The 26,695-nt window shown below is 54.0% G+C and overlaps 1 protein-coding gene and 1 long non-coding RNA gene across 9 annotated transcripts; one reads left to right on the forward strand and one right to left on the reverse strand.

Moving 5' to 3' along the window:
• Positions 1–3,897: 3,897 nt before the first annotated feature.
• On the reverse strand, positions 3,898–7,363 carry LOC135974212 (uncharacterized). Of its 2 annotated transcripts, none has more exons than XR_010591433.1 (2): positions 5,822–7,363; positions 3,898–5,197 (listed from the first exon to the last, which is right to left on the reverse strand). It is a non-coding gene; the product is annotated as an uncharacterized LOC135974212 (long non-coding RNA). The 2 variants fall into 2 exon arrangements; XR_010591434.1 differs by having other exon boundaries at positions 3,898–5,213.
• A 4,899-nt stretch (positions 7,364–12,262) lies between these two features.
• Positions 12,263–24,922, forward strand: LOC101949647 (zinc finger protein 501-like). 7 transcript variants are annotated; one of them, XM_065561217.1, is made up of 5 exons: positions 12,263–12,457; positions 13,999–14,086; positions 14,757–14,883; positions 18,541–18,654; positions 18,994–24,922. In XM_065561217.1, the coding sequence occupies exons 2-5, from the start codon at positions 14,063–14,065 to the stop codon at positions 20,460–20,462; spliced, it is 1,734 nt and encodes a 577-aa protein (XP_065417289.1). In that variant the 5' UTR covers positions 12,263–12,457; positions 13,999–14,062; the 3' UTR covers positions 20,463–24,922. The 7 variants fall into 7 exon arrangements, with proteins under 7 accessions (XP_065417289.1, XP_065417290.1, XP_065417293.1 ...); XM_065561218.1 differs by having other exon boundaries at positions 12,264–12,457; positions 18,997–24,922; XM_065561215.1 differs by lacking the exon at positions 12,263–12,457 and adding an exon at positions 12,805–13,083.
• Positions 24,923–26,695: the final 1,773 nt, after the last annotated feature.

Raw genomic sequence — 26,695 nt, forward strand, 5'->3', positions numbered from 1 at the left:
GAGAAAAGTTTTGTCGACAACCGTGCAGTGTAGACATACCCTAAGGCACAGTGAGAGATGGCTTTTGCTCTTGCCTACTGCTAATGACAGGGAGCTAACGCGGGAGAAAGAAGAGGCAGGCTGATAGACCACAGTGGCCAGGAGGAAGCGAGAAGAAACAACAGATGAGTGGCTGGAGAATGTGGGCATCAATCCTGCTACCTCTTGCATGCAAAGCACAAGCTCTACCGCTTGAGCTAATTCCCCACCTCTGGCTTGTGGGTAAGGCACCTGCCAGGCAAAGTGAGGGCTCTGGGGTGTGAAGAGCATCAGATGGAGGGATGCTTATAGTTGGGAAGGGGTCCCGAGTCCTGGATCCCAGCCACACGCCTCGGCACAAAGACCAATGGTCCCTGCAGGACGTGTGTCACGGGGATAAGAGTTAGTAATAAGAATAAGCAACACACTTAAGAAGACAACATGACTTTTATCTAACCCAACGTAGCCAGGAGCAGACCCAGCTCAGGATCCCAAACCGGACTCACCCCAATTCCCGGGCACAGCGTCCAGATAACAGCCCCCCCCCTTGGCCTGGCTGGACACCCACAGACACATGGCCACACGCAGCCCTTCCCTGCTTTGGCTCACTCCAAGCTGTCTGTACGCCTCGATCGTGGGCTGCGCTCAGGAGGCCGTGTGGGAGACCAGTTTGCAGTCCCCTGACAGAGAACTACAGTTCACATCAAAAGCTGATCTAACAATGATCCCGGGGGAATGTGTGAGCTCAGGCTCCCTGGCCACAATAAAAAGACATGATCCTACTGGGGTCTCTTCTATATAACCTTAGAGACTAACAAATGTATTTGAGCATAAGCTTTCGTGGGCTACAGCCCACTTCATCGGATGCATGTAGGGGAAAATACAGTAGGAAGAGACATATATACACACAGAGAACATGAAACAATGGGTGTTACCATATACAACGTAAGGAGAGTGATCAGTTAAGGTGTGTATGGGGAGGGGATAGCGAAGGGCTATGTGCAGGCAGGGGGTAGCTCAGGGTGCAGGGAGGGGGTAACTAGGGGCAGAGTCGGCTCCAGGCACCAGCCCACCAAGCTTGTGCTTGGGGCGGCACCTGGAGGGGGGCGACGCGGTGCTCCGGCTCCGGCCGCCGGGGAGAGCGGGGCCCTGGCTGGGCTCTCCGGCCTCCCCCGGCAGTCTGGCTGCTGGGGAGAGCGGAGCCACGGTGGGCTCTCCGGCCTCCCCCCGGCACTCTGGCCGCCACTCCGCCCTCCACCCGGCGCTCTGGCCGCCACTCCGCTCTGCCTCCGGCGCTCTGGCCGCCGGGGAGAGCGGAGCTTCGGCAGGTTCGCCGCCTTCCACCCGGCACTCTGGCTGCCACTCCACCCTCCCTCTGGCGCTCTGGCCGCCGGGGAGAGCGGAGCCCCGGCCAGCTCGCTGCCCTCCCCCCGGCGCTCTGGCCACCGGGGAGAGTGGCCTGCGGCCGGACTCGGTGCCCTCCCCCGCCGCGCTGGGGGGTGGGGGTGGGCGGCGGGAGGCTTTTTTGCCTGGGGTGGCAAAAAAGCCAGAGCCGGCCCTGGCTAGGGGTTGTGTAGTGGCCGGGGGGCTCCCGGTGGAACTCCCAGCTTCAGGGGGCAAGGCCTTGGGGCTCCCGGCTTCAGCCTCCCTGCTACTCCTGGCTTGTGGGGAGGGAGGTTTGCTGGCTTGAGTCCCGTGCCGCTCCTGGCTTCAGCGCTGGGACTCGCTGCACCAGGTTTCAGCCGCGGGGCTCCCTGGCCCCCCTGAAAGGGCTCGCGGCCCCGGACCCCAAGCTGAGAACTGCTGATCTAAACAAAACAACGTTGGTAAAACCACGGGTCCGAACAGCAATGGCCGAGTCTTGGGGTTAGTCCTCCAGCCCCAGGGGAAAAGCTTCAGCCGGCCCCTGCTGCTCCCCTCCCAACTGCACCTGTGTGGCCAGGCAAACGTGGATGATCAGTGACGCTGGCTTCAAGCCTCCCTCCCCACCCACTTCCACCGTGGCTCTTTGCCCACATTGTGCCCCACGGGGGAAGCCGGCCATGCTGCCCAAACCTGAGCTCCATCTTCATCCCCACCTGCCAGGCTGGCTGAATGCAGAGCCATGTGGCCAATGGCAGGCAGAGATGGTGTCTGGGCTCCTTCCCCTGCAAGCCAAGCCCAGCTGCCGGTGTCCTGAGAGCCCCCCTCACACGCTCCAGCAACAGCCACGTGCCGATCGGGGGCAGCGCCGGGCTGGACTAGAACAGGGTTCAACAAAGAACGAGATGGGTTCCTGGAGGAGAGGTCCGGGAGCGGCTGTTAGCCAGGCTGGGCAGGGAGGGGGCCCCTCGTCTCTGCTAGCCAGAGGCCGGGAATGGGCGACAGGGGACGGGTCACTGGACGATCCCTGTTCTGCTCAGTCCCGCTGGGCCCCCGGCACTGGCCGCTGTCGGCCGACAGGACACGGGGCCACATGGACCCTTGGTCTGACCCAGCCCGGCCGTTCCTACGTTCTATGGGCAGGGGCTTGTGGGGCTGCAGCCCCCTAACTGTGTATCCCGCCCCCCGCCCCATAGCCAGCAGCCAGCGCAAAGCTCACACCCGCCACAGCAGCAGGGGGCGCTGCTGGTCTGGGGCTGCTCCCACAACCTGCTCCAGCCCCCCCCCTCCCCGCCCGGGGCCGCACATGACCTGGGGGCGTGGCCAGGAGCCCAGGACTCTCCCCCACGTGGGGCAGCCTAGCACAGGACGGGAAGCTCCGGGTCTGGCCTCCAATCACAGCTGCAGTTGCTCTCTGCACGGGCCAATCAGCAGCCAAGGAACGCACATTTACCCGCCCTGCCTGGGAGGGAGACGGCTCCAATACACTAGGGGGAGGTGGGGCGTTGGCACCAATCAGAAGCTGGGGAGGTGTGATAGGCATGTGGGAGCACCAATCAGACACCAGGGAGAAGCTAATGTGTCTTTGGGGGGAGCTGGCTGCACGGGGGAGGGGAATCTCCAGCCGGGCCCTTCCCGCTGCTCCCGGGAGCCTCCCCCATGTTACCGAAATATCAGGTCCACCTAGCTGAGAGCCAATAACAGCCAGACAGGGATAAGGAAGAGTTGCTTTATTCTGCAGAAGAAAGGAGAGCTTTGCACCTTAGTACAAAAACTCTGTCTTACACACATTTTACAGATCCTTTATACACATTCACACAAAGGTCCTTGCAGTGTTAACACTCGATTGGTGGTTGTCAGACCCGTGCTTTTGCTATCTGGTCAGTGAAAACCGGCTTGGGACCAGCTCCAACTACCTTAAGGCCTTGAAGGGAAAACAGTTGAAAAGTTCAGGCTACTGTGTACTTGAAGTGTCTGCTTCCCCCTAATGGCCACTGGTTGACATAGTATCAGGGGGTAGCCGTGTTAGTCTGTATCTACAAAAACAACAAGGAGTCTGGTGGCACCTTAAAGACTAACAGATTTATTTGGGCATAAGCTTTCGTGAGTAAAAACCTCACTTGCATCCGAAGAAGTGAGGTTTTAACTCACGAAAGCTTATGCCCAAATAAATCTGTTAGTCTTTAAGGTGCCACCAGACTCCTTGTTGTTTCTGTTAAGGAGGGGTTACTAGTAACTTTCACAGTTCCCCCCTTCGGGCCTGACAAATTCAAAAATTGGCCCGTTATGCAATTTGTGATCAAGCTGGAGGGACAGATACTGGGTTTTCTTATGGACAGCAGAGCTTTTGATCATAGCATTACACAGGCATTTGGCACATTGTATCATTGTCCAAATAACACATAGAAAGAAAAGAATCCATTTAACAATTGTTTGAAAGAGCCCTGTAAACCATGACCCAAGGTCTGGAAGGAGGTCCTCAAAACTAAAGGTGTGATCAAGAGATAAAGCACGGAAAACAACAGCAGCATTTTTAATGGCTTGTAAATCCTGCTCAATTAAGCCAGAATGATTAACATAGAAACAACATTTTCCCCGATGCGAGCACAAGTCCCCCCATAATTGGTTCATATGCTTGGAAGGAGCATTGAGAATGTTTGTACTTCCACCCAGAAAGTTTCCAAGTATGTCTCCATGCCCACAGATCAGATGGTACTCCTGATGTGTCTGTAAGGGCAGTGGGCCAAGCCTGATGCTCTAGATCATTCCGAATGGCCATTAGCTGGTCATTCAAGAAATCCTGAATTTCTGAACATGCTAGATCCCACTGCAATGCCTTCCCAGCCTCAGTGATATTCAATACCATCTCTGTCAGCAACTTCTGGTCATAGAACTAAGGGCGGAGATAACATGTAACTCACCATTTCCAGCCTGTACCTGGGTTAGCTGTGCCCCAATTTCTCATCATGTTTTGGTTTTTAAAAATATTCCAAACTGCTGCTGCACTATTGGCCCCATCCCATAGGGATCCGGTCAAGTCACTTTTCTTTCTAGAGGAAATAACCCAAGCCCTCTGTTGTGCTAATCTAATGGCAGCCCCCTGTGAGCAATTTGGGTATGTAGAGGTGATCTGGAAACTGAATAAGGGTAATGAAAATTTAACAGTCCCTAGTGTAGTGTTAATCACAGTTCATTGATATCCTAATACATTTCTTTTTGGTGTAGTACTATACCACATTCCCAAGCATGGGTCCCACAAGTTTCTTCCTGCCAGTGTATAATTCTTTGTTTCTTCACCACGGTCAATTCTTGATGTCTCTTGTAGTCAGGAATCCCTGGACTTTGGTGGTTCCAATGAAGCAAGTGTTCCTTCTTCTCTTTTCCTGAAACAGTGTGGTTTAGCATCATACAGGGGAGAGGTTACTAGCACATTGCCCTGTAATGGTTTTGCTTCTTCTAGAAAAATCCAGAGGCACAGTAGGTCTGTCAGTGGACAAGGGAGATGTTACTAGCACTTCACCTTGTCTTTTTTCCTTTTTCCTGCTGTCCAGAAGGCACAGCAGAGCTAGAAGGAGAAATAGGCTTATCAGTCGGAGAGTCCTCCCGAGGTGGAGGGGTCTTTTTACAGTGAGAAGCATGGGTCCAGGCAGATAGTCCTTGGCACTTCACAGCGGTGTTGGTGGTTAACAGGACTTGGAAAAGGCCTTTCCAGTGTGGAGCCAAAGCAGTCTTTCATTGATAGACTTTACATAGGCTCAGTCTCCTTGTTTCAATGAATGGCAGGGCTGCTAGGGTCTTTGGGTAGCACTTCTTTTATCTGTGAGAAAAGAAACCTAACACATTTCATTAATGCCTGGCAGTGTTTTGCAGATCTCATAGTTGCTTGGGCACATTCAGGCTCCCCTTTTCTTGTCTGTCAGCCAAGTCTTAGCTGTGGGCAGTGTCCTTGGATGGGGCCAGCATCTTATCTTTGGACTGAGCTTGCTAGCTATTTTTTTATTTTCCAGTTAACTCATTCTGTTCTTTTTCCTTCTTCCCTTCTTGGCTACTTTTAACTTACAAAGGAAACTTCCACTCTTCACTCATACACCTTTTCCCAACAATGAACACATACACATTGCCATTATACAGTACGTTAGTCTTATTATTCAATGTATGCCATGTACACCCTTCCAGTAAAATAACTTTATTACAGAGCTTTGGAGCAACAAACCAGGACAAGCACACCCACCTTTGAGGAGTCCACTCGGTACAACCTCTTGTGTCCAATAGCTTTCCTCCCTCCCCAGCCCTCTGGCTAGAAATCTGAGGTAGCCAGAAGGATCCCATGGGCAATATGGGGAGTGGGTTAACCTTCCATGTCCTTGCTTCCAAAGACTGTTGGTATGCACATTTTAACAACAATTTTGGCCATAGAACACAAAAATAATTCCTATTGTACCAGTAAATGCATGGTACGTTGAATGCTGTTCAGCTGGCATCCGTTTTCTCTGATGATCTGAAAGACAAAAGAACAGAGGTCTACCCCTTCTGGGTAGTCATTCATAGCTTAAAATATTTCCTTTATATACACACATACTCTTGTTGATTTTAGGCAAAACAGAGGAATTACCCCATATTTCCTTGTATTTATTTTATAGGCAGCCCAGGTTTCAGTGGCTTCTACCTTATTAGTTAGAAAATTGCATTAATACAGATGCTTTCTGGCTTGCTTCCAGATCCAAAGCTATCCACAGCTTAAAGATTCTTACTTAAAAAGGGTCACAATTAACTTTCCCAGACTTTTGATTGCCTTTTACTTCTAACTCCTGCTTTCAAACACCCAGTGATCTGAAAGAGACAACACAACCTATATTGGTAGGTTTGCATTTCTTTTACCTCTGCTACAATATACACTGTACATGTTCTGGGGAAAATGCACATCCTCTCCACAATTCAATTTCCACAACACTAGCCACATCAATTTCTACACAAGGTGTAACTATTTCTTTTTAAACACCGGGTAAAGACCATTTACTTAACATATAATCTAAAGGGCTATCCTCAGAGGGTTTGACCAGAGACCAGAGACCCACCCATCTGCCTGCTGACACTCTAACAGAGAATTACACAGAGAACAGAGGGAATTATGACCTAATAGGATCCTATTACAGGAATTTCTACTAATACTGACGCTACAGGGGACAGGACAGAAGGATCCCAATTCGACCTTAGAGCTTCATTGCACGCGATGGCTTCCACTCTGAGGAATTACGAATGAGAGGCTCAGTTCCGTCCACACACCTAACGCCCAAATGTATAAGACAGAAATTCATTAACCGGTTAACCAGACCAGAACCAGATAGTGTCTCCTTATCCTATTAGGACTCACCTTATCGGAGCACGAACCCCAGGGGCTGCGGTGAAGCAGAGAAAAGGGGCGAAACACCCCGTTGGCGCCGTTCCCAATTCGCCGCAGCCGTCCGGAGTCCAATGTCCGAGCTAGGAGAGTCCCAGCGGAGTCGCCAGAAACTGTTACCGAAATATCGGGTCCACCTAGCTGAGAGCCAATAACAGCCAGACAGGGATAAGGAAGAGTTGCTTAATTCTGCAGAAGAAAGGAGAGCTTTGCACCTTAGTACAAAAACTCTGTCTTACACACATTTTACAGATCCTTTATACACATTCACACAAAGGTCCTTGCAGTGTTAACACTTGATTGGTGGTTGTCAGACCCGTGCTTTTGCTATCTGGTCAGTGAAAACCGGCTTGGGACCAGCTCCAACTACCTTAGGCCTTGAAGGGAAGACAGTTGAAAAGTTCAGGCTACTGTGTACTTGAAGTGTCTGCTTCCCCCTAATGGCCACTGGTTGACATAAAGGCTGCTCTGTTAAGGAGGGGTCACTAGTAACTTTCACACCCACGCCGAGCCCCCGGCCCCGCTCCGCCTGTGCCCAGGGCGGCCCCGCTTGGGGAGGGATGCCCCGGGCTGCGTGGGGTGGGGCTAGACACGGGCTGTGGGGGCGGGGCCCGTACGTGGGGGCGGGGCTAGACACGGCCTGTGGGGGCGGGGCTGGCACGCGGGGGCGGGGTTACACACGGTGTGGGGGGGCGGGGCCAGCACAAGGGGCGGGGCTAGCACGGCCTGTGGGGGCGGGGCCGGCTCACAGGGGCTGGGGGGGAACATGTCACCTGCAAAAGGCCGGCCCCGCCCCCACCCCTTCCTAACGCCCCGCGTCATTTCCGCCCCGCTTCCGGGGTAGGGGCTCGGTGGGTCCGGCCCCGTCACACCCCGAGCCTGGGGCTGTACTAGCAGGCGGGGACCAGCCTGTGGGGCCGGCCTAGGCGTGCGCGGGGGGGCGGGTCACACCCTAGTGCGGGGCAGGCAGAGCTGTGGGGGGCGGGGCAGTGTGTGGGGCGCCGCGCTGAGCCAGACGCTGCTAGGAGCCGCCCCATGGGGGGGTTGGAAGTGGGGGGGCAGTCGGGGGGGCGGGGAGCAGGGGGGGTGGGGCGCTCTCACCTCGGGGGCAGCTCCCCCCTCCTCAGCATCCCTGCGGGCAGGGGAGAGTCTTGGCAGAGGCAACTCTGTACGCTGCCCCCCCGCCCCCCCCCAGTGCTGACCTGGTTCCCAGCCCATTGGCCAGAAACCTCGGCCAATGGGAGCTGTGGGGGCGGCGCCTCCCCTGCAGGGGGGGGGGAGCTGTGGGGGCGGTGCCTCCCCTGCAGGGAGGGGGGGAGCTGTGGGGGGCGGCGCCTCCCCTGCAGGGAGGGGGGGGAGTTGTGGGGGCGGCGCCGCCCCTGCAGGGAGGCGGGGGAGCTGTGGGGGGCGGTGCCTCCCCTGAAAGGGGGGGGAGCTGCAGGCAGAGGGAGCCTCAGGCTATTCTTCAGGGGGACAAGGGGTCCAGGGCAGCCTGGGGGGTTGGGGGGGGTCTGGCGCTGGCAGCAGCAAGTGGCCTGGCCCCAGCCCGCTCTGCTCCACCCCACCGGCTCCCAGCGTTGCTCAGTGGTGGGGGTTTGGGAGAAGGGGTGGGGCATGCTGGAGCCGGGTTGCTCGCTGGTGCCAGGCTCCCCGCTAAGCCCCCAGGTTGCCCTGGACCCTGTGTCCCCCTGAAGCACAAGGTCCCCCAGAGCACAGGGTCCAGGGCGGTTGCCCCGATCCGTCCTATGGTTGGGACAGCGCTGCTTGGGCACCACCAAAAATGGTACAAGGCTGCCGTCCCTGACTGGATAGGGGGTGGGATTATGGGGTGGTGGATAGGGGCGGGGGTCTCTGGAGGGGGCGGTCAGGGATCAGGGGGGTTGGATGGGGCATGGGAGTCTTGGGGTCTGTCAGGAGGCGGGGGAGTGGATAGGAGTCAGGGAATAGGGAGCAAGGAGGGTCGTGGGGGGGGGGGGTTTACCCACGGAAGCTTATGCCCAAATAAATCTGTTAGTCTTTAAGGTGCCACCAGACTTCTTGTTGTTTTTGTAGATACAGACTAACACGGCTACCCCCTGATCCTTATCTCTAATCTGTTCATTAAACAAAGCCAAAGGAGCAGGATTGGGAGGCTGGGCACTGACTTCCCCAGGATCATTCCTCTGCTAGTAATTCCCATTACAAAACTCCTGTCAAGGAAGAGCCTGAGGAAGTGTTCCTGGGAGGGTTTAAAAGGGTCTTGTGGGTTTAGTCCGGGTGGGAGGGGCAGTTCTGTGTTGTAATAATGTAACTGAGGGTTTTCCCAGCATGGCGGAGCCTAGAGTGTCTGTCTGCAGGGAAAGAGCCTGAGGGCAATCGGGGTGTGAAATGGACTAACACTAATTCAGAAATGTCCCCGATTGCCCTTCTCGCCCTGACAGGCTGCAGAATAACGGCCACATTGCATCCTCCTAAGAAAGGGTTCTCAACCTTTTTCTTTCTGAGGCCCCCCAACATGCTAGAAAAACTCCCCGGCCCACCTGTGCCACAATTAGGGTTGCCAACAGGGCCGGATTATCCTTCTGTGGGCCCCTATGTAGTCATTGTGGGCTCCGAGTGTGGGCTTGGTGTGGCAGTGCCATTGGTGCCATAGTATACCTGGTACTGAATCTCAGAGACATTTTTCATTTTGATCACACACCTCTACAGGACTATCTGCATTGCCACACACAGCTCCCTCAGCCCCCAGTTCTTCTCATTGAGCTGTACCCATGTGGGTTTACCAGTGTCCACAATGACCTTCTCTAGCCATGTCCCTGTACCCCCCTACGTCACCAGTCACTGGATGTGGTTCTGGTCTCAGCTCAGAGTTCCACAGCCAGCGGATACCTGATCGATTCCGACAGATCCCTCGCTCAGCCCCCATCCTGCCATGTGAGCAAGCCACCTGCAAACACCATTTCCCCAACGTGAGGACCTAGCCCTTGGGAATGGAAGACACCAGCCTTTCTCCCTCTGCTCCCAGCTACATGCTAGTCTACTACCTGGTCACCACCACCTCTCCCCAGGCTTGTTTCCTCTCTACTTTGGACATGCTCCCCCACCAGCTGGGGCTGTTCTCCCGCTCCAAGCCTGACCTGCTGCCTCTTTCCCTGCTCCCCTTGACGTTCCTTTCCTACGGGTGACCTCTGTTCCCTGAGGTTAACCCCAGTTTCTTTATCTGCTCTAGCTTAATGGCCCGAGTAGTCACAGAGCCACCTGCAGCTTCTCTGGCTATAGCCATGGGGCCAACTTCCAGAGGCCAGCCTTAGATAGCTGCAGCTCCTAGTCAAGGGAGGGGGTGGCAATTCCAAGGCTGAGCATGCTTGAACCTTGCAACGGCGGCGGCACTAGGGACTCTAAATCCTCAGCGCTGGCCCTAGGCAGCTGCAGGCTCTGCAGTTAGGCGCTTCCCTTCTCTAGGCCATGGCTTTAAGTACCTGAGATGCCCATCACCTGCAGCAGAGGCCACCAATTCCCACGCACCCCTCAGCTAGCACATAGTCGTGCAGAAAGTGCAGCCTGAATGATTTTGGAGGCTGGGGTGCCAGGCGGTTCCCATCCCTGAGCAGCAGCTCATAGACTCATAGAATACCAGAGTTAGAAGGGACCTCAGGAGGTCATCTAGTCCAACCCCCTGTTCAAAGTAGGACCAATTCCCAGACAGATTTTTTTCCCAGATCCCTAAATGGCCCCCTCAAGGATTGAACTCACAACCCTGGGTTTAGTAGGCTAATGCTCAAACCACTGAACAAGCTCACATGGCCCAACTCCGCTGTGGGACCAGGACCCTGTGAAGACAGTGGAGTTACCCCGTATAACCCAGTTCTGTCCAAAGCCTGTTGAAGTGACTGGGAGTCTTTTCATTGTCTTTAATGGGCTGCGTATAGAAGCAAAGACCCCATTCTAGACTCTAGGAGCAAAGTGCATTCTATGCTGCACTGGTTTCCTATTGTAACAGGAAGGTCTCACATTACCTAGTGAATAAGCAACACCTCCTACGGCACCTAACTTTTTCTGAGAGGCCTCCTGCCCAATTACTAAATGTAAACCGGCTTTGCTTACAAGGACTGAAAATATCAGGTAGTGTGGTCACAAAAGCAAGGCACTTCTGAATTCAGCGGGAATTTTGGATGTGCACAGAACACAGACAGGACTGGTTCCTGCATGGTTCCAGAACTGTAATAAAGTGGAACAATTTTCAGCTTGTGTGATTGGAGGATAACTGGATCCATACCATCAGGCTGTCCTACACAAATGAGGAAAAGTTGAGGTGCCTTTCTTATTCTTTTGTTCCACTCTTCATTTCTATGGGGAATTTGCCAATGCAATATTACTGTCTTCCTTCTAAATAAACTAAAAAACATGGTAGTGGCTGTTGAAAATAGCAATTCCAGTCCTAGTTAGCACACGGGAGATGCCAGCATTTGTTGCTCAATTTTATCCTACTTTTCCTGCAGCAAGTTCCAGTGGATCAGCACATTTGATTTGGGGGAAATGAAGTAACAGCCGCCCAAATTGCTCTTGAGCACTCCTGAATTTTGAGAGTGTTTAAATCTGGAAGGCAGGTGCTGGATTCCTGAATATTAGATAAATCTGGAAAGGAAAAGTTGATTTCTGCTTCCATGGCTCAGACGTGGAAATCCTCCTACGTGCCTGGTACTGTTCCTAAAGCTGCCCAGGTCCTCTAGTAGAGCCTCCCCTCCCTTACTTCTCATTCTAACTTCTGGTGGGATCCACACACCTCCCTTGTTAGGCTTCATTCACCCACGAAAGCTTGTGCTCCAATACTTCGGTTAGTCTTAAAGGTGCCGCAGGACCCTCTGTTGCTTTTTACAGATTCAGACTAACACGGCTCCCCTCTGATACTTCAGACAGAGAGGGGCACCGCCCATTCATTCCACCCAGTTCCTTCTTTGGGGGCTGCCAGGCGAGGTCACCCCAGCAGCCCTAATCCAGTCTGGGGAAGTCCTCTGAGGGGGCTAGCTGGGCCACAGCCGCCTACTCCTTAGGTCCACTTGTTCCCCACTCACAGTGCCACCCCCTTCCAGCAGCCAGCTCCCCACCCACCGCAAGCTGCCCCGCTCCTTCCCCCTCCCTTCCTGGGGCTGGCGGCCAAGGGCATGCTGGGAAATGGAGTTCCGTCCGGCGCTCGCTGGGGCAGGGAGCTGGCCAAGGAACTACAGCTCCCAGGGCCCCGCGGGGTGTGAGCGCCCAGGGGGATCCCCGCTCCTTCCCCCTCCCTTCCTGGGGCTGGCGGCCAAGGGCATGCTGGGAAATGGAGTTCCGTCCGGCGCTCGCTCGGGGCCGGGAGCTGGCCAAGGAACTACAGCTCCCAGGGCCCCGCGGGGTGTGAGCGCCCAGGGGGATTCCCGCTCCTTCCCCCTCCCTTCCTGGGGCTGGCGGCCAAGGGCATGCTGGGAAATGGAGTTCCGTCCGGCGCTCGCTCGGGGCCGGGAGCTGGCCAAGGAACTACAGCTCCCAGGGCCCCGCGGGGTCTGAGCGCCCAGGGGGTCCCCGCTCCCAGGCCCGCTCCCAGCGCCTCCGCTCCAGCGATGGGCCCCCCCGAGCTGGGCCCGGGTGACTCCGGGCCTGGCCCGGATCGGACGCTGCCGCCGCTGTGAGCCGGCCCCGGCCCCGGCTGGGAGCTGCTGCCCCCGGGTGTGTGCGGGGAGAGCCCGGCACTAGCCCCCGTGCCCGGCCGGGGGGTGTCTCCAGCCGGGCCCCGCCCCGGCCCCAGGGAGCGAGAGACCCGGGGACAGGGACTGGGGGCGGCCCCGGCACAGCTGGGAGCCGGGGGGCAGCGAACGTGTCCGCAGCCAGAGGCGGCAATGGGGGGCGGGGTGCAGCCAGAGGCTGGCCATGGGGGGCAGGGAGAGGCTGGCCATGGGGGGCGGGGGTGCAATCAGAGGCTGGCCATGGGGGGCAGGGAGAGGCTGGCCATGGGGGGCAGGGAGAGGCTGGCCATGGGGGGCGAGGGGGTGCAATCAGAGGCTGGCATTGGGGGGCAGGGGGAGGCTGGCCATGGGGGGCGAGGGGGTGCAATCAGAGGCTGGCATTGGGGGGCAGGGAGAGGCTGGCCATGGGGGGCAGGGAGCTGTGGGTCCCGCCCCTCCCCCGGCCGGAGATCTGGGCCCGGCCCCGCTGCCCGTGTCGCTCCGTCTCCTGGCGATCCCGGGGCAGGCGCTGGCTGCAGCCCGGCCGGACGCACAGGAAGGGGCCGGGGCCGGGCTCGGGAGCGGTGGGGGGGGGAAGTGGGGCGGACAGCCCCAGAGATCGGACACGGGGTAACCCCTGGGGCCGGGGGGAGACCCCGGGGAAAGTGACTCCGCACAAGGGCGCCTGGGAGCCGGGGGGGGGGGGGGGAAGCAGAGACCGGGGCCCGGGGGGGGGGGTGTCCCCTGTGAGGGGAAGGGGGCGGTGTCGGGGAGGGGGGAGCCGGAGTTGCAAGGGGGGGGAAGGTCGGGGGGGGGTTTGAACTGTCTGTGCAGGGGGGGGGGGAGAAGTGTCTGTGTGGGGGGGGAGTTATTTCATCCTTTCCCTGTTTGTGCCCCCCCCCTCACATCTTGGTACAAATTCTCGCTGGTGCTTCCCCTTTTCTCGCTCCTTGTCACGGCTGGATATAAAATCCAGGGAGAGACCCCTGCTTTTCCTAAAATGAACTCTCTGTTCTCTGGGTTTTGCCCTATTTTTTCCAAAGGTCTCAAATGGCCATTTAAAGTCTTTGATTTGGGGGGTTTCCCACCATTTTATCGGCAGCGATTTCTCCTTGTTTGGGTGGGAAATTGTTGCCCTGAGCCATTCCCCAAAAGGGATCAGGGGTCACTGGGGGCTGTTCGGGGAGCCTAGAGACACGGCTGCCTCGGGGATGGGGTGGCCGTTCCCTGCTAGCAACAGGGCATGGCAGGGGCACAGGAGGGGAAGGATGGAACAAGTGCCCCATGGGGCCTGCCCAGCCCCGTTGTTCTGCTGTCCCCTAGCATATTGTTCAGAGACTGTTACTGGGAGACTTAAAAATGTCTCTGTGGGCTCAGCCTGGCAGGAGGGGCCAGGTCTACGCTGGAATAAAGAGATCAAATATTTTCCCAGCATGGCAGAATCTAGGGTGTCTGTCTGCTGGGAAAGAACCCGGGGGAATTGTGGTGTGAAACTAACTGAAGCCTGTTCTGAAACCTCCCCCATTTCCCTTCTCGCCTTGCCAGGCTGCAGAACAACTCCACATTTCGCTCCAGCTCGTCCCGTCCTCCCTTGGCACAGGGCAGAGAAATGGCTGCAGCCGAGCCAGTTCAGGTAGGGATTCTTGGGGGGTGGCTGGTGGGTTGCTGCAGGAGGGAGGGGGCAGCAATACACAGGGGGTGGGAAGGTTTGGGTTGTCTGGTTTGGAGGTTGGAACAGGCAGGAAATTCCCAGGGTGGAGAAAGGGAGGAGGCCGGGGTGTGGCAAACTTGCTGGGCCTTGTTTAATATGTGGCCTGGCGTCTAGGATCAGAGCCATGTGGTCTGGAGGTGAAATGCCCTAATTTATAGAAGAGGACTCAACCCACCTAGGTGGGGCTAGGAAAACAGGCCAGACTCCCAGTGCTGGAGCCTGACCCGAGTAACCAGCGGCTGCTGTGCGATAGGAAGGTGGCACTCAGCAGTGAGGTTTAGGGGAGATGACTTGGCCCTTCGTATCCAGCTCCTCACAATGAGGAGGGTGTTGGGCTCCCTACCAGGGAGCTCTCCCTGGACCCTGCTAGGGCTCCACCTCCTGTATCGGTCTCTGGCTAGTAGGTGTGTGCTGGATCTGCTGGGAGAGACAAGGGTCCCCTCACCCTGCTGTTTCCTGGATGCTCTGAGTGGGGTGGGGGTGGGACCATGGTGACTGCGAGCTACTCAGAGCTTCCATTTGATTGGCTCTTCTCCCCCGTGAGTAGTGGGGTTGTGGCCAGGGCAGCAGGTTCTGAGTGGGGCTCTTTCAGGGGCCGGTGAGCTTCGAGGAGGTGGCTGTGTATTTCACCGCGGGGCAGGGGGCCCTGCTGGACCCCGCTCAGAGAGCCCTCTACAGAGACGTCATGCAGGAGAACTATGAGAACGTGACCTCGCTGGGTAAGGATTCCTATCCCCTCGGTTCTTAGAAGGGGAAATGCAGAGTTCAGATTCACGTCATCCCCACAATGCCACCTCTACTCTGCCCTGTTTCAGCATTACCTGACTTGGTTTTGCCGGCTGGTGCCCCAACCTGGTCCCACCCCCTCCCCTAAGGCCCCGTCACTGAGCCCCCACCCCAACTCCATTTCTCTCTGCTGGCTCCATGGGTGGTGGGTGAACAGCTGGCGTGGGGAGGCTAGCTCCCCCGCCCCTTCCATGCCCACCAAACTGATGGGTTGGAAACAGTGAATGCTTCTGCCCTGGGACAGGCTGAGGGGGCCCTGCATGCGCAAGGGCTGATTTGTGGCTGCCACAGCTGATTATCCCAGCGGATGCTGAGCACCCACCAGTTTTTCCCCTGGATGCTCCAGCCCCGGCACGCCCATGGAGTCGGCACCTATGAACAACACCCCAACGTACCCCTGACACACACCAGTGCTCTGCCCTCCCCTGCTACAGGATGCTCTGGGAACAGATCACAGGGGCAGGACAACATGACGTCTGACATCTTCTCTTTGCTAAGGAAAAGTCTGGATTTAGGTTCGGTGTAACGACCCCCGGCCATCACTCAAACACTGAGCCTGCTCCATACAAACCAGCTTGGCCTCGCTCTGTAATCCTGTGGGCCGTCCCTCCGGGTCTGGCCCTCAGGGAGGCCCTGCGGAGCCCTTAGCACTGCACTCAATTGGTGGGGAAATGAGCCATCTTTAGAGCTCAGTCTGCTGGCTCTGGGCTGGGCAAGAGTGAGTCTATGAACCCGGCCTTCAGGCAGGGCAGGGCACCAGCGGTCAGGGGCAGACTCTGCACACACTGGAACCCCTGAGGGTCAGCACCTCCCCTCCCACCCGCCAGGGATCAGCTGTTCCGCAGTGTGCAGGAGGGCGGGACAGCGGTGTGAAGAGACAGGGCAGGTGAGGGCTTGGAGGAAGGGGTGGAGTAGGGGCAGGGCCAGACGTGGAGCAGGGGGTCAAGCAACCCCTGGCAACTTGGTAAATGGGCGCCTATGGTCAGGGCAGAGTAACATAATCTGGAAGCCCAGGCCCTTAGTCAGGGCAGGGCATCAGGCAGTTAGGGGCTCTGGCAGGGGTGAGCACCAAACACAGGCCTTCTGGCCTAATGCAGGGAGGCTGACACCCCAGGGGTGGGCTGGCAGGAGGTAGGGGGACCCAAGCCCACCCTACTCCACTAGGTCCCAGCCCAGGGCCATAACAGTGGCGGAGTGGTCCACCACAGGATCAGCGGGGATCTGCCTGTCACACACCAGCCTAGTATCCGGCCAAGGCCCAACCAGACTCATCTGGTTTCCATGGGCTACATGCTACCTCCTCTGGGTTTGGGACCTCTGGGCTGTATGTGTCCTTGTCCCCCTGGGATCAGGGGCTCTGGGAGCTCAGGCCAGTCCTCAGGCAGCAGAGCTGGGAGCCCCTCCGTGATCTCGTGCTCCAGCAGCGGTGCGGGAAGCATCCCTCTCCCTCGGCAGCTCCAGCGCACGTAAGCTGCAGGATGTGCTTCTGGCCGAGGCGGGTGTGGCTTTCCTGTTCTGCAGCCCAAGGGGTGGGTTGTGGTCCCCCCAGGTCTAGTGCTGAGGCAGGCCACGCCTCCTCGCTACACATTCCCTTACCCTCCCCCTGAGTGTTCCTTCTGTGTCATTGCCTTCACTTTGTCCTTGATCAACCCTGGAGTCTACTAGCATGTGCGCCACCAGCCTGCTGACAGTCTCCATGGCAACAACACACCCTTGTGCACCTTCACCGACAACACCTGGCACTGAGATGAGGCAGACTAGGTCCTTCAATGTTGATAGGCACTTCTCTTCCTGCCACAGTCACAGCTCTGCCGAGCTGCTCCAGTTGATCCTCGCGCCGTTCGGTTACCGCTGACACAGTGCACACAGCTGGGGGGCAGGCAGATAAATGCTGGTTTTCCCATCTGTGGAACACAACAGAAACAATGACATGTTCTCTCAGTCCTTCCTCGTGTCTATTGTAGAGTCCTAGATTTTATGGCTAGAAAGGAAAATTCATCCATCCTGTGTAAGACAGGCTATAGAATTTCATCCAGCTACTGCTGTATTGAGCTGAACCCCTTGTGTTTGAACAAACCATCTTCCAGAAGGGCAGCCAGCCTTGACCTGGAGACTTCCTGAGATGGAGGAGATGCCTCTTACATTCGTAGTTTGTAAACCTTCACACCAGCCTTACTGAACTATTTCCCATGCTTAGTGCCATCTCAAGAGTTAAGGAAGGGCAGAGTTAAGGTTGTGTTGCAGGTGTGGCATGTATTTAAACTTATAATTTCCTAGTTTTCAAAGGTTTAAGTTTAGCTCCCATCCACATGCTGGGAGACATGAGGCAGCACAGGGCAATGTTAACGGCATGAATGTAGTTCATTGGTATTTAATTACCTTGATTTTTAGTGGATTTTGTGCCAGTATAACTGCGTCTACCTTAGAGCTTTTCCTGACATAGCTATGATAGTTAGCGGTGTGATTTTTCACACCCCCATCTGACAGAGCTATGCTGGCACTACTTTTAAGTGTAGACCAGGAAGACTGTGTGTGGATTTTAGACCACTTTAAAATGTGACTCTGAACCCAAATATTTTGTAATCAGAGGGCAAGACTTCCAAGGTGAACTTCTGCTGAATGCAAGAAAAAAGGACAACATGCATTGTCTGAAAGATAGCAGATGTGGGGCTCAATCTCACATTCATGGGGGTAGCTCGGGTTTAATGACCACAGCCAACCCAAAGCAACAGCCAACCCAAAGAAACGGTGGGGGGGGGGGGCACCTACTAACTGAGATTGACGCCAAGTGACTGAGCTCAATCGAGGGAAATCAGAACCGTAGTTTCAGCCCCAGCTGTGTGCAAGCAAATGTTACAAGAGCAAGATGCTTTTGTAAAAAGCTACTCGTATATGTGGGAGCTGTATCTTAGGAACCTCTTTAACAAATCACCCCATCTTTGGACCACAAACTCTTCCTTGAATGCCCATGAAAAATTTGCCCAGCAAATTTCAAGATGTTCCGAAAAAACCTGTGGAATTTAGGGTAGTTAGAAAAGTTGGTCTTTAAACAAAAAATAATATTTCTGTCGACCTAGCAATTGCCTCTGGGGGAGGTGGATGAGCTACCCTGACAGGAAAGCCCAGTGTCTACACTAACTCCCTACAGCGCTAGAGTTGCAGTGTCTCAAGTGTAGACAAGCCCTGAGATACGACATTCAATGACACCCCACGTCCCTCCTATTCCTCACTGTGCTGAATCCCACCAGCCCATGCTCACTGGTCCCGGCTCTCCTACAACTCCCTCGTTCTCTCGGGGTTTCTCTCTGGGATGAAGAAGCAGGTCCAGGGTAACCTCCCCTCTGGCTGGGGCCTTAACTTCTTGGAACGTGGAGTTCCTGTCTCTGTGTTTTAGGAGCCCCTTTGCTGAGCAGCGTCTGGCTGGGTGTGTTCCCAGCAGAGATGGGGAGAGTTAAATCCCTCATACGCAGAGTTTCCTGCACCTGGGGAGCTGCCCCCAGCCTTTCCCTGCTGTAAAATGGGCTGGAGTTAAAGTAATAGAAACGTCCCATGAATTCCCTGATCTCCCTGGTTTTCTTTCCCCTGAGCAGGGTGTCCAGTTTCCAAACCTGATGTGATCTCCCAACTGGAACGAGGGGAGGAGCCGTGGGTCCCGGATCTCCAGGGCTGTGAGGAAGGAGAGATCCCCAGAGGTGCCTGCGCAGGTGAGGGATCATTAAACCAACTCAAAGCTCTCAGGGCCTGAAGGAAACAGCTGGGAGTCCCTAAAAGCCTTGTGAGCTCTTGGGGTTCAGGAGTATCCCCAGGAGGCCGTGTATCCTCAGGGCAGCTGTCGCTCATGGCTTCCTGATCATCCTGACTGACACCTGGCAGAGCTCCCTCCCTGAGGGATGTGGAGGCAGAATTGTTCCCCTCCTCTCTCTCCTATGGGAAAGAGATGTGGACAATCCAGCTCCTAGGTTTCTTTTCTCTCTCTCCAGCTCTAATTTTGGTTTGTTTTCCCCTTTCCATCCCTGTGTCTGAGGTTTCTCTCTCTGTCTCAGCAGGTGCTGGGATGGTGAGTGAGGAGAAGAAGCAGAATCCTCAGCAGGAAGATTCTGAGCAAGTGGCACCACATGGGGGATTATCGCACGGCTCCAGAGGGAATGTGGCCCGGCATCGTGTGCAGGGCAAAGCCTGTGAGAGTCAGCACAGGCCAGAGAGGGAGCAGAGAAACCAGCCAGCGGAGAAAGTGGGTAACTCCATTAATTGTCAGGGAACTGACCAGGACCTCCTGGAAACCACAGCCCAGCCGAGAATACCCACAGGAGAGAGAAATAACACATGCACTGAGTGTGGAAAACATTTCACTAGCCACTCCGGCCTTTTAAAACATGAGAGAATCCACACTGGAGAGAGGCCCTATGGATGCAATGTGTGTGGGAAAAGCTTCAGTCAGAGCATTCACCTTATTCGACATCACAGGATCCACACAGGAGAAAGACCCCATGAATGCAGTGAGTGCGGGAAAACCTTCACTCTGAGCTCTACCCTTATTAACCATCAGAGGATCCACACAGGAGAACGACCGTATAAATGTAGTGAGTGTGGGAAAAAGTTCACTCAGAGCTCAGGTCTTGTTAAACATCAGAGGATCCACACAGGAGAGAAACCTTATGAATGCTGTGAGTGTGGGAAAAGCTTCACCGACAGGTCAGACCTTATTAATCATCAGAGGATCCATACAGGAGAGCGACCCTATAAATGTAGTGAGTGTGGGAAAAAGTTCACTCGGAGCTCAGGTCTTCTTATACATCAGAAGATCCACACAGGAGAGAAGCCCTACAAATGCTGTGAATGTGGGAAAAGCTTCATTCAGAGCTCAGCCCTTAATAAACATGAGAGGATCCACACAGGGGAGAGAAGCTACGAATGCTGTGAGTGTGGGAGAACCTTCAGTCAGAGCTTTCACCTTATTCGACATCACAGATTGCACACAGGAGAGAAACCCTACGAATGCAGTGAGTGTGGGAAAAGCTTCACTCAGAGCTCAGCCCTTAATAAACATCAGAGGATCCACACAGGGGAGAGACCCTATGAATGCTGTGAGTGCAGGGAAAGCTTCTCTGTAAAGTCAGACCTTATTGAACATCAGAATATCCACATGGGAAAGATACCTCATCAGTGCTCTGAGTGTGGAAAAACTTTCACACAGAGTTCATCCCTTAATGCACATCAGAGGATCCACACGGGAGAGCGCCCCTATGAGTGCTGTGAGTGTGGGAAACTGTTCAGGCAGAAATCAACCCTAATTACACATCAGGCAAGGCATACAGGAGAGAGACCCTATCAATGCTGTGATTGCGGGAAAGGCTTCAGTGTGAGCTCAGACCTCATTGTACATCAGAGAATTCACACAGGAGAGAGACCTTATAGATGCTCTGAGTGCGGGAAAAGTTTCACCCGGAGCTCACCCCTTAAAAGACATCAGAGTGTTCACAGGAGAGAGAGACAGCATAGAAACTCTGTGTAGGGTGGAGAAAAGATTAAAACAAAACAAAACAAAACACATTTGCTAATTCCCACATAGTGACCTTGCGGTTTGTTTGCACCATTTGTGTCCCTCTGTTCTCTCAGCTGCCTTGTGTGTTGCCCATTTGTGCCTTTTACAGGTCGCCCTTCTCTGGGGTGAGTCCCGTGCTCCTTTCTCCCCCAACTCCTTTCTCCTGTGAGTCATGGGAGTGTGTGTCCTTCCAGTAAGGAGTTTCCATCAGCCCCAGGTGGGGGAAATTGGGGTGACCACAAGTCGCCTCACTGAGTGAGAATGGACATGGGGTTTGTCTTCTGCTCTAGGATTTCCCTTGGTGTCGGCGTGCTGGAGGTAGCTATCCTGATGTAAACACACCGCTATGTTTGCAGTGGTGACATAGCCCGGGCACAGGGTTTGGGGTTAGCTGGCATCTTCCCCTTTGGCCTGTCCTAATGGACACCCATTTTCCTGGTCTGGACAATCCCTGAGCATCACGTTTATACTGTCACCCCAGTAGCAGAGCGCTTGTTAGTCACCAAGTTCCCCCTTTGCTGACAAAATGTCTCCTTCCCAGTTGTGCTCACGCTGGTCCAGGTGGTGCTGGGCAGCGGGTATTTTTACTTTTATCAGTTTCCTTATTGACAATAGATTTCAATATAACAAAGAGGAGAAGCAGAAGTGGGACAGATGGATCATTTCAGCCTCTGTGACTCCGGAAGGAAATGGGGTGAGTTGGAGGGATTCCCCCCTTCCCTGTCACCGTCACTATATCTGCTGACTCAAGCAGCATTGACCTGTGTTTGAGGCACAGTGGAGTTTCTCCACCTCTATTCTACCCCCAGAGCGTCTCTGCAATTAGTATCAATTTGATCCTAAATCTGACTCATTAGAGCTGGCAATGAAAGTGTCCCAGACCTGGTGGATCCCAAACACTGTGACATCATTCTGAGTTTAAATCCCAGTTGCTGTCTATTGACAAAGCCACTTCCGGACTTTTTCCTGCTGATTTGGGATTCTTTGCAGATGAGATGGTCGGCAGTTTTTCCTTATTACGATGATGCTTCCCCCGGCCCCCCCAATAACAACTCCATAATAACGAAGTGCTGTTGCTGAAGCAGATTCGAATGGATCAGAGGAGAAAGCAATGGGGGAATCTGCTCTCCGGATTTCTGAGTCATCAGATGTAACCTGATCTGGAATTTCATTTTTCATGAAAGAGAAAGTGACTTACACCGCTCCGTGTTGCAGCTTTTTCTCTCTCTCCTGAAGACCATTTGGTCACATAATCGAATATCAGTTTTGTTCTCCAGGACGTGGCTCGGATTTATCGAGGACTTTGGGAGAAATGACTGTTAGCTAAAAGAGTCCTTCCTTAATTTATTTTTGGCTTTCCCCCCACCACTGCATGATGACATTGCAGAAGCTCTAGTGCAGTTCACGCACCAGGAGAGGCTGCTCCAAGCCATTGGGCCTGCTGTCAAGGAAACAGGAGCGGGTTTAGGCCTCCGTCCACTCTGAACAACAGCAACCCCCGATTGCACAACTAACTGAAGTAACTGGGTGCGTGTGGCCTATTTGGAAACGCTGTCCCTGTCTGTTGATGTGGAGAAAACAGAAGTACGTTTGTGAACTTGCCCATGACAGATGCTCAAATGTGGACTGAAATGAACTCCGTGTTGATAGTGAGATAACTGCAGAATATCTATTTTTAATAAGTTTCCCCTCCTTTGGTGGCTTATGGGGATTCTGAAGCAGGAGTGTTTCTAGTCCCTAACTTACACCCTGTGCCACCAGATTAAAGAAACAAATTGGGCATGTTTGGAGAAGCCATTCCTCACTAACTCAGCTCAGCTGTTGGGTGGTTTGGTAAAGGATTCTGTTCCGAAGGAATGGAAACGTACCCTGACCAAGGCCAAGGATTTGGAAGAACTCGGGCTGATATAGCAGACGCCCAGTAGTTTGTCGCCCTAGAGAAGGAAGCTGCGATGAACGATGGTCCAGGTAAAATTGTTTGTTTCTAACACCACTCCCTAGTTCAGTGTCACTGATTACAGTCCCAACGGATGCCAGGGCTACATTGGCAGGTCCTTCACTATTTGGATCCAAAGTTCCATGATGCAAAGTGAAAAATAGTTGATGCCTTTAGAGGGGACTTTCCTTCCCCAGCCTGATTGAGCACCAAGGACTTCCATGCTGTTAGGACGACGGTAACGGAGAAGGGACTCAATGTGTCAGGCTCCAGTTTCAGACAGCTGGAAGTACAAATGTTGAGTCCTGATTCTGTGCTTGCTCTTGTCACTTCGTTTTGCTCTTGTGTCTGTTGTAGTTGTACCACTCCGCCTCCACTTCCTGCTACTATGAACGATCGGCAGGAGTGAATATAGAGCCGAGGTCCTTTTTCTCATGATGCAAACCTTCCCGCAGAACGTGAGCCCCCTTCCACCAACACTTCTCTCAGAAAGACCAGAGATCAATGAACTCACAGATTTGGAAAGCTCCTAGGCTGGTGTAGCCTACATTTACGCAGTGCTCGCTTGCTGGAAATGGGGCTTAAATGAAACGAACAGGTATGATAAGATTGTATCATCTTTGACTATGTTCTTGTTCCCAGCGAAAACGAAGTTAAACATGAAGTTCATTATTGCTTAAAGCCTAACTTAGGGATTACCTGAATTATATTGGAACCCTGTGACTTCCATTGGTTCGCTTTTTGTTAGTACTATAAGAAGTGATGGCCAGTCCTGACAAGTTTATTTGATGTCATATATCCCCTTTGGACTGGGGAGTTCTGACATAAAACATCACTCCAAGGCTGAGGTGGGGGAATGTCTAGGAGAAATAGCGTAGTGGAGAACACGGACCCAGTCTAGAAGACAGTTATTTCTATTTCAAATGGAATTTTTTCGGACAAGCTCTAAAGTAAAATGAATAAGGCAACAAGTTGTGTAACCTTTTACCCAGTTAGACAGTATGGGTCACTGAGTTCCTCCCATCTCTGCAAAGTGAAGATGTATAACGTCTGTCAGGAGATGTCCACGGTTCTTTTTATGAATGGCAGTGGATGCATGAGGTAATAGGTAGTTTGTTCGGGTTTTTTGTTTATTTTGGCTACCCATTATATTTATGGCAGCTGAGACCCCTTTTCCTTTTTTAAGGAAGCCCACTGTCACTGTTCAGCCTTTTAACCCCCAGGCCAGGCTAATGTAACTTCTAAACGGTCCTTGGATTTCTTTCATTTTGGAGATCTTTGGGGTTCGCAACAGCCGATATTTTAAGAATACTGGTGGCTTTAATAGGACTTTTCCAAACTGACGATAACCCAACGTCTGCCTCACTTGAAACGGATCAGGCGACCGTGTCTGTAAACAAGGCGTCCTTCACTCCTCATGTGCCCAGAGACTTCAGGGGAGTGACTGTAATGTGGGGTGAGCTGGAATCCTCAACCATAAAGACCAAGATAAAGGCAGAAGCCCTTTTGCACCAGCAACCTGTCAAATAAAGATGGACATTCCAGGACCCTGAGACTGATCCCCTCTGGGGAAGGAAGTCATAATATCAGCAACAGGCTGTGCCAACCTTGACCTCTCTCCCCGTACCTGAGAAAGCTGCTTATGAATGTGGAGTATTGAGCCTGTGACCCCGTCACCTAGACTGCAGCTTTAGCTCCTACTCCAGGGGAGTCCAAAAGCTGCAGCGTTTCCATCACTTGTCAATTTCAATGTCTTATTGTTACTTTTTCTAATTGTTGGTGTTTTGATTTTTACAAACTGGGTGTCATCCCAGCCTTTCTATTGTACTGCAGTGGTACAGTGGGGCTCTGCAAGTACCTGTGTGTATGAAACCTGTCACATCCACGCAGGGAAGGAACTAGAAAAAAATTCCCAAATCTAAATAACTCTAAAATATTGCCCATCAAAATGATTGAATGTGCTCCTCATTCTGTGAAAGTGTTTAAAGAACCTAAGCTGTCAGATAGATATCATCAAAATTCTGTGTAGTAAGGTCTGTCTCTGTTAATTCTGTGTAGTAAGGTCTGGCTCTATTAAGTTTTTTATCTTTGGAAGCCACCAGGAGAAGGTTAGCCACATACTGGTGAAATCGAAGAGGGAAGCTCTGAGGTTGTGGCTTAAATGTGAACAATCAATTGGTGTTAGTATTGAAATATTCGAGCGGCTCAGTGCGGATCCCACTGCCTGGGTGAAATTCAGTAGCTGAGATGAATAACTAAATGGACAGCTGCCTCCTTGGTTCCTGTTTCAGGATTTCGAAGGGTTGATTTTCTGCTATATTATTCTGATGATTTGGCTGAACAGATGACTTGATTCCAAAGCAGGATCCTTGTTGACTGACAGATTTCCTGATCTAGCCTGTACTGTGTACCCAAGAGCGAGGTGCTGGTAGTAGTTTAGGTTCTTCATTTTGTGTGTTTGTTTTATATATTTCATTAAAATGAACAAAGATAGTGAGTCATGGTTTCCAGTAAGCTCTCTTGGTCAGAACTGTTGAGAATCGGGGTGGAGATCAGCCGGTCCAACTTAGAGAGGAAGCTAATGAGGCTCCATTAACCCTTAGGTTCTCGTATGGGAGAAGCTGGGCAGGGGGCACCCATCTATGGTCTGACTGCATCCTAGGGGACTCAGAGTATTGCAAGGGAAAATGAGCTCCCCTACACAGGCTTTCAGGAGTGGGGAATGGGTGGAAAGGAGGTAGGCCGGGGCAGTTTGTCTGCCTGATGCGGGGATGGTTGAAGGGGGGTATCTCTCAGTAGGATTGGGGTGATGGTGGAGTTCTCTGCTGTCAGTGTCAGGGCCAGGCCCAGCCAGCACACCCATCTGGCTTGCCCTGTAGTTGTCTGGTCAGGCCCAGCTGAGTTTGGGGGTTTGGTTTGAAAGGTTGTAAACGAAGGTGAAAGGGACCAAGCAATCCAGAAATGTACTGGAGGTGGGCGGTTCCAGCTTGCTTGGCCCTGTCCCCAGCATCTGGGCCTGGGTGGGGAGCGGAGGGGGCGGGCTGTAACTTCCCCCTCCACAGACGGGTTCTCTTGGGCAGCTGCTGCATGACTCCGAATGGCTACCTTCAACCAGCGTGAGAACCGGAAGCAGGGAACATCTGCTCAGCCCATGGTAGGAGCACTGCCCACACCCCTCCCGCTGCTGAGGGGCCTGCGAGGGGCCGGAACTCCGAGCAGACACAGCAGTGCTCTGAGTCTCCCTGGGCTGGACCTGGCCCAGAGGCATGTGATCCCCGCTCCTGTGGCTTCAGCCCCCCAGGAACCAGCAGTGATGTTCCCTCTAACTTTTCCCATCCATGTGCGGAATGTATTTTGTTATGTGCACCAATATGGAGTTGATGTGTGGCGGGGCTGGGGCCGAGCGATTTGGAGTGTGGGAAGGGGCTCAGGGCTGGGGCAGTGGATTGGAGTGCAGGGATGAGGGTTTTGGCTGTGGGTGCGGGCTGTGGGGTGTGGCTGGGGATCAGGGGTTTGGGGTGCAGGTTTCCTTGGGGCTGCAGCAGGGAGAGGACTTCCCCCAGCCCTCACCCCCCCCCCCACGCCCCCGCAGCAGCAGCACCTGGGATGGGGGAGAGGTGCCTCTTCCTGCCACAGCAGCTCTGGGACTGGGGAGAGAGGCATGTCTCCTCACCACACCACTGTGCCGGGGGTGGGAGATTTGCTGCAGCCCTGCATGCCCAAGCTCCTCCATCACTCCCCACCTCACCCCTCTGCCCTCACCCACTCCCCTGTTCCCCACCTCACCCCACTGCTATCTTTCAGGCCTTCCTGTGGCCAGACCCCTGAGTGCAGGGTGCAAGCCAGCATGGCTCTCCCAATTAAGTGCGTGGCCCTTGGTGGTGTCCTACATGCCCGTGGAGGTGCGCATCTTGGAGGGATCGTAGGCTCGTGCGATTGCCTGCTGGGGCTGGAAGTTTCCACCCGGAGGTGACACATGGGGCGGTCACATCCCCACCCCCACGTTGTACCCCTCCTGTATCAGCAGGTGTGAGTCATCTCTGCTGGGAGGGTTAGCCTGTCCCCCGCTGTAACATTACGGGGGGCTGACTCCATGGCAAATGACCCCTCTCCCTTCCCTACCCATGGAGGGAGGGGAAATCCTTTACCCCCTTCTCCAGCTTCCTTCCTTCTTCAGCTGCAAGAGGTTTCTAGGTTGTGTTAAATACACTGGGTGGCAGTTCCAGCCAGCTGGTGGTTGGAGCTGGCTGTGCTGAAGTGCTGGCTG

Source organism: Chrysemys picta, chromosome 11 (assembly GCF_011386835.1).
Source record: "Chrysemys picta bellii isolate R12L10 chromosome 11, ASM1138683v2, whole genome shotgun sequence".
Lineage (NCBI taxonomy): Eukaryota > Metazoa > Chordata > Testudines > Emydidae > Chrysemys > Chrysemys picta.

Coding starts and splice junctions, on each gene's coding strand:
- LOC101949647 (XM_065561215.1), top strand. CDS start 12,821: ATGGGGGGCGAGGGGGTGCAATCAGAGGCTGGCATTGGGGGGCAGGGA. Junction 14,087..14,756: donor CTGCAGCCGAGCCAGTTCAG/GTAGGGATTCTT, acceptor GGGCTCTTTCAG/GGGCCGGTGAGCTTCGAGGA. Junction 14,884..18,540: donor TGAGAACGTGACCTCGCTGG/GTAAGGATTCCT, acceptor TCCCCTGAGCAG/GGTGTCCAGTTTCCAAACCT.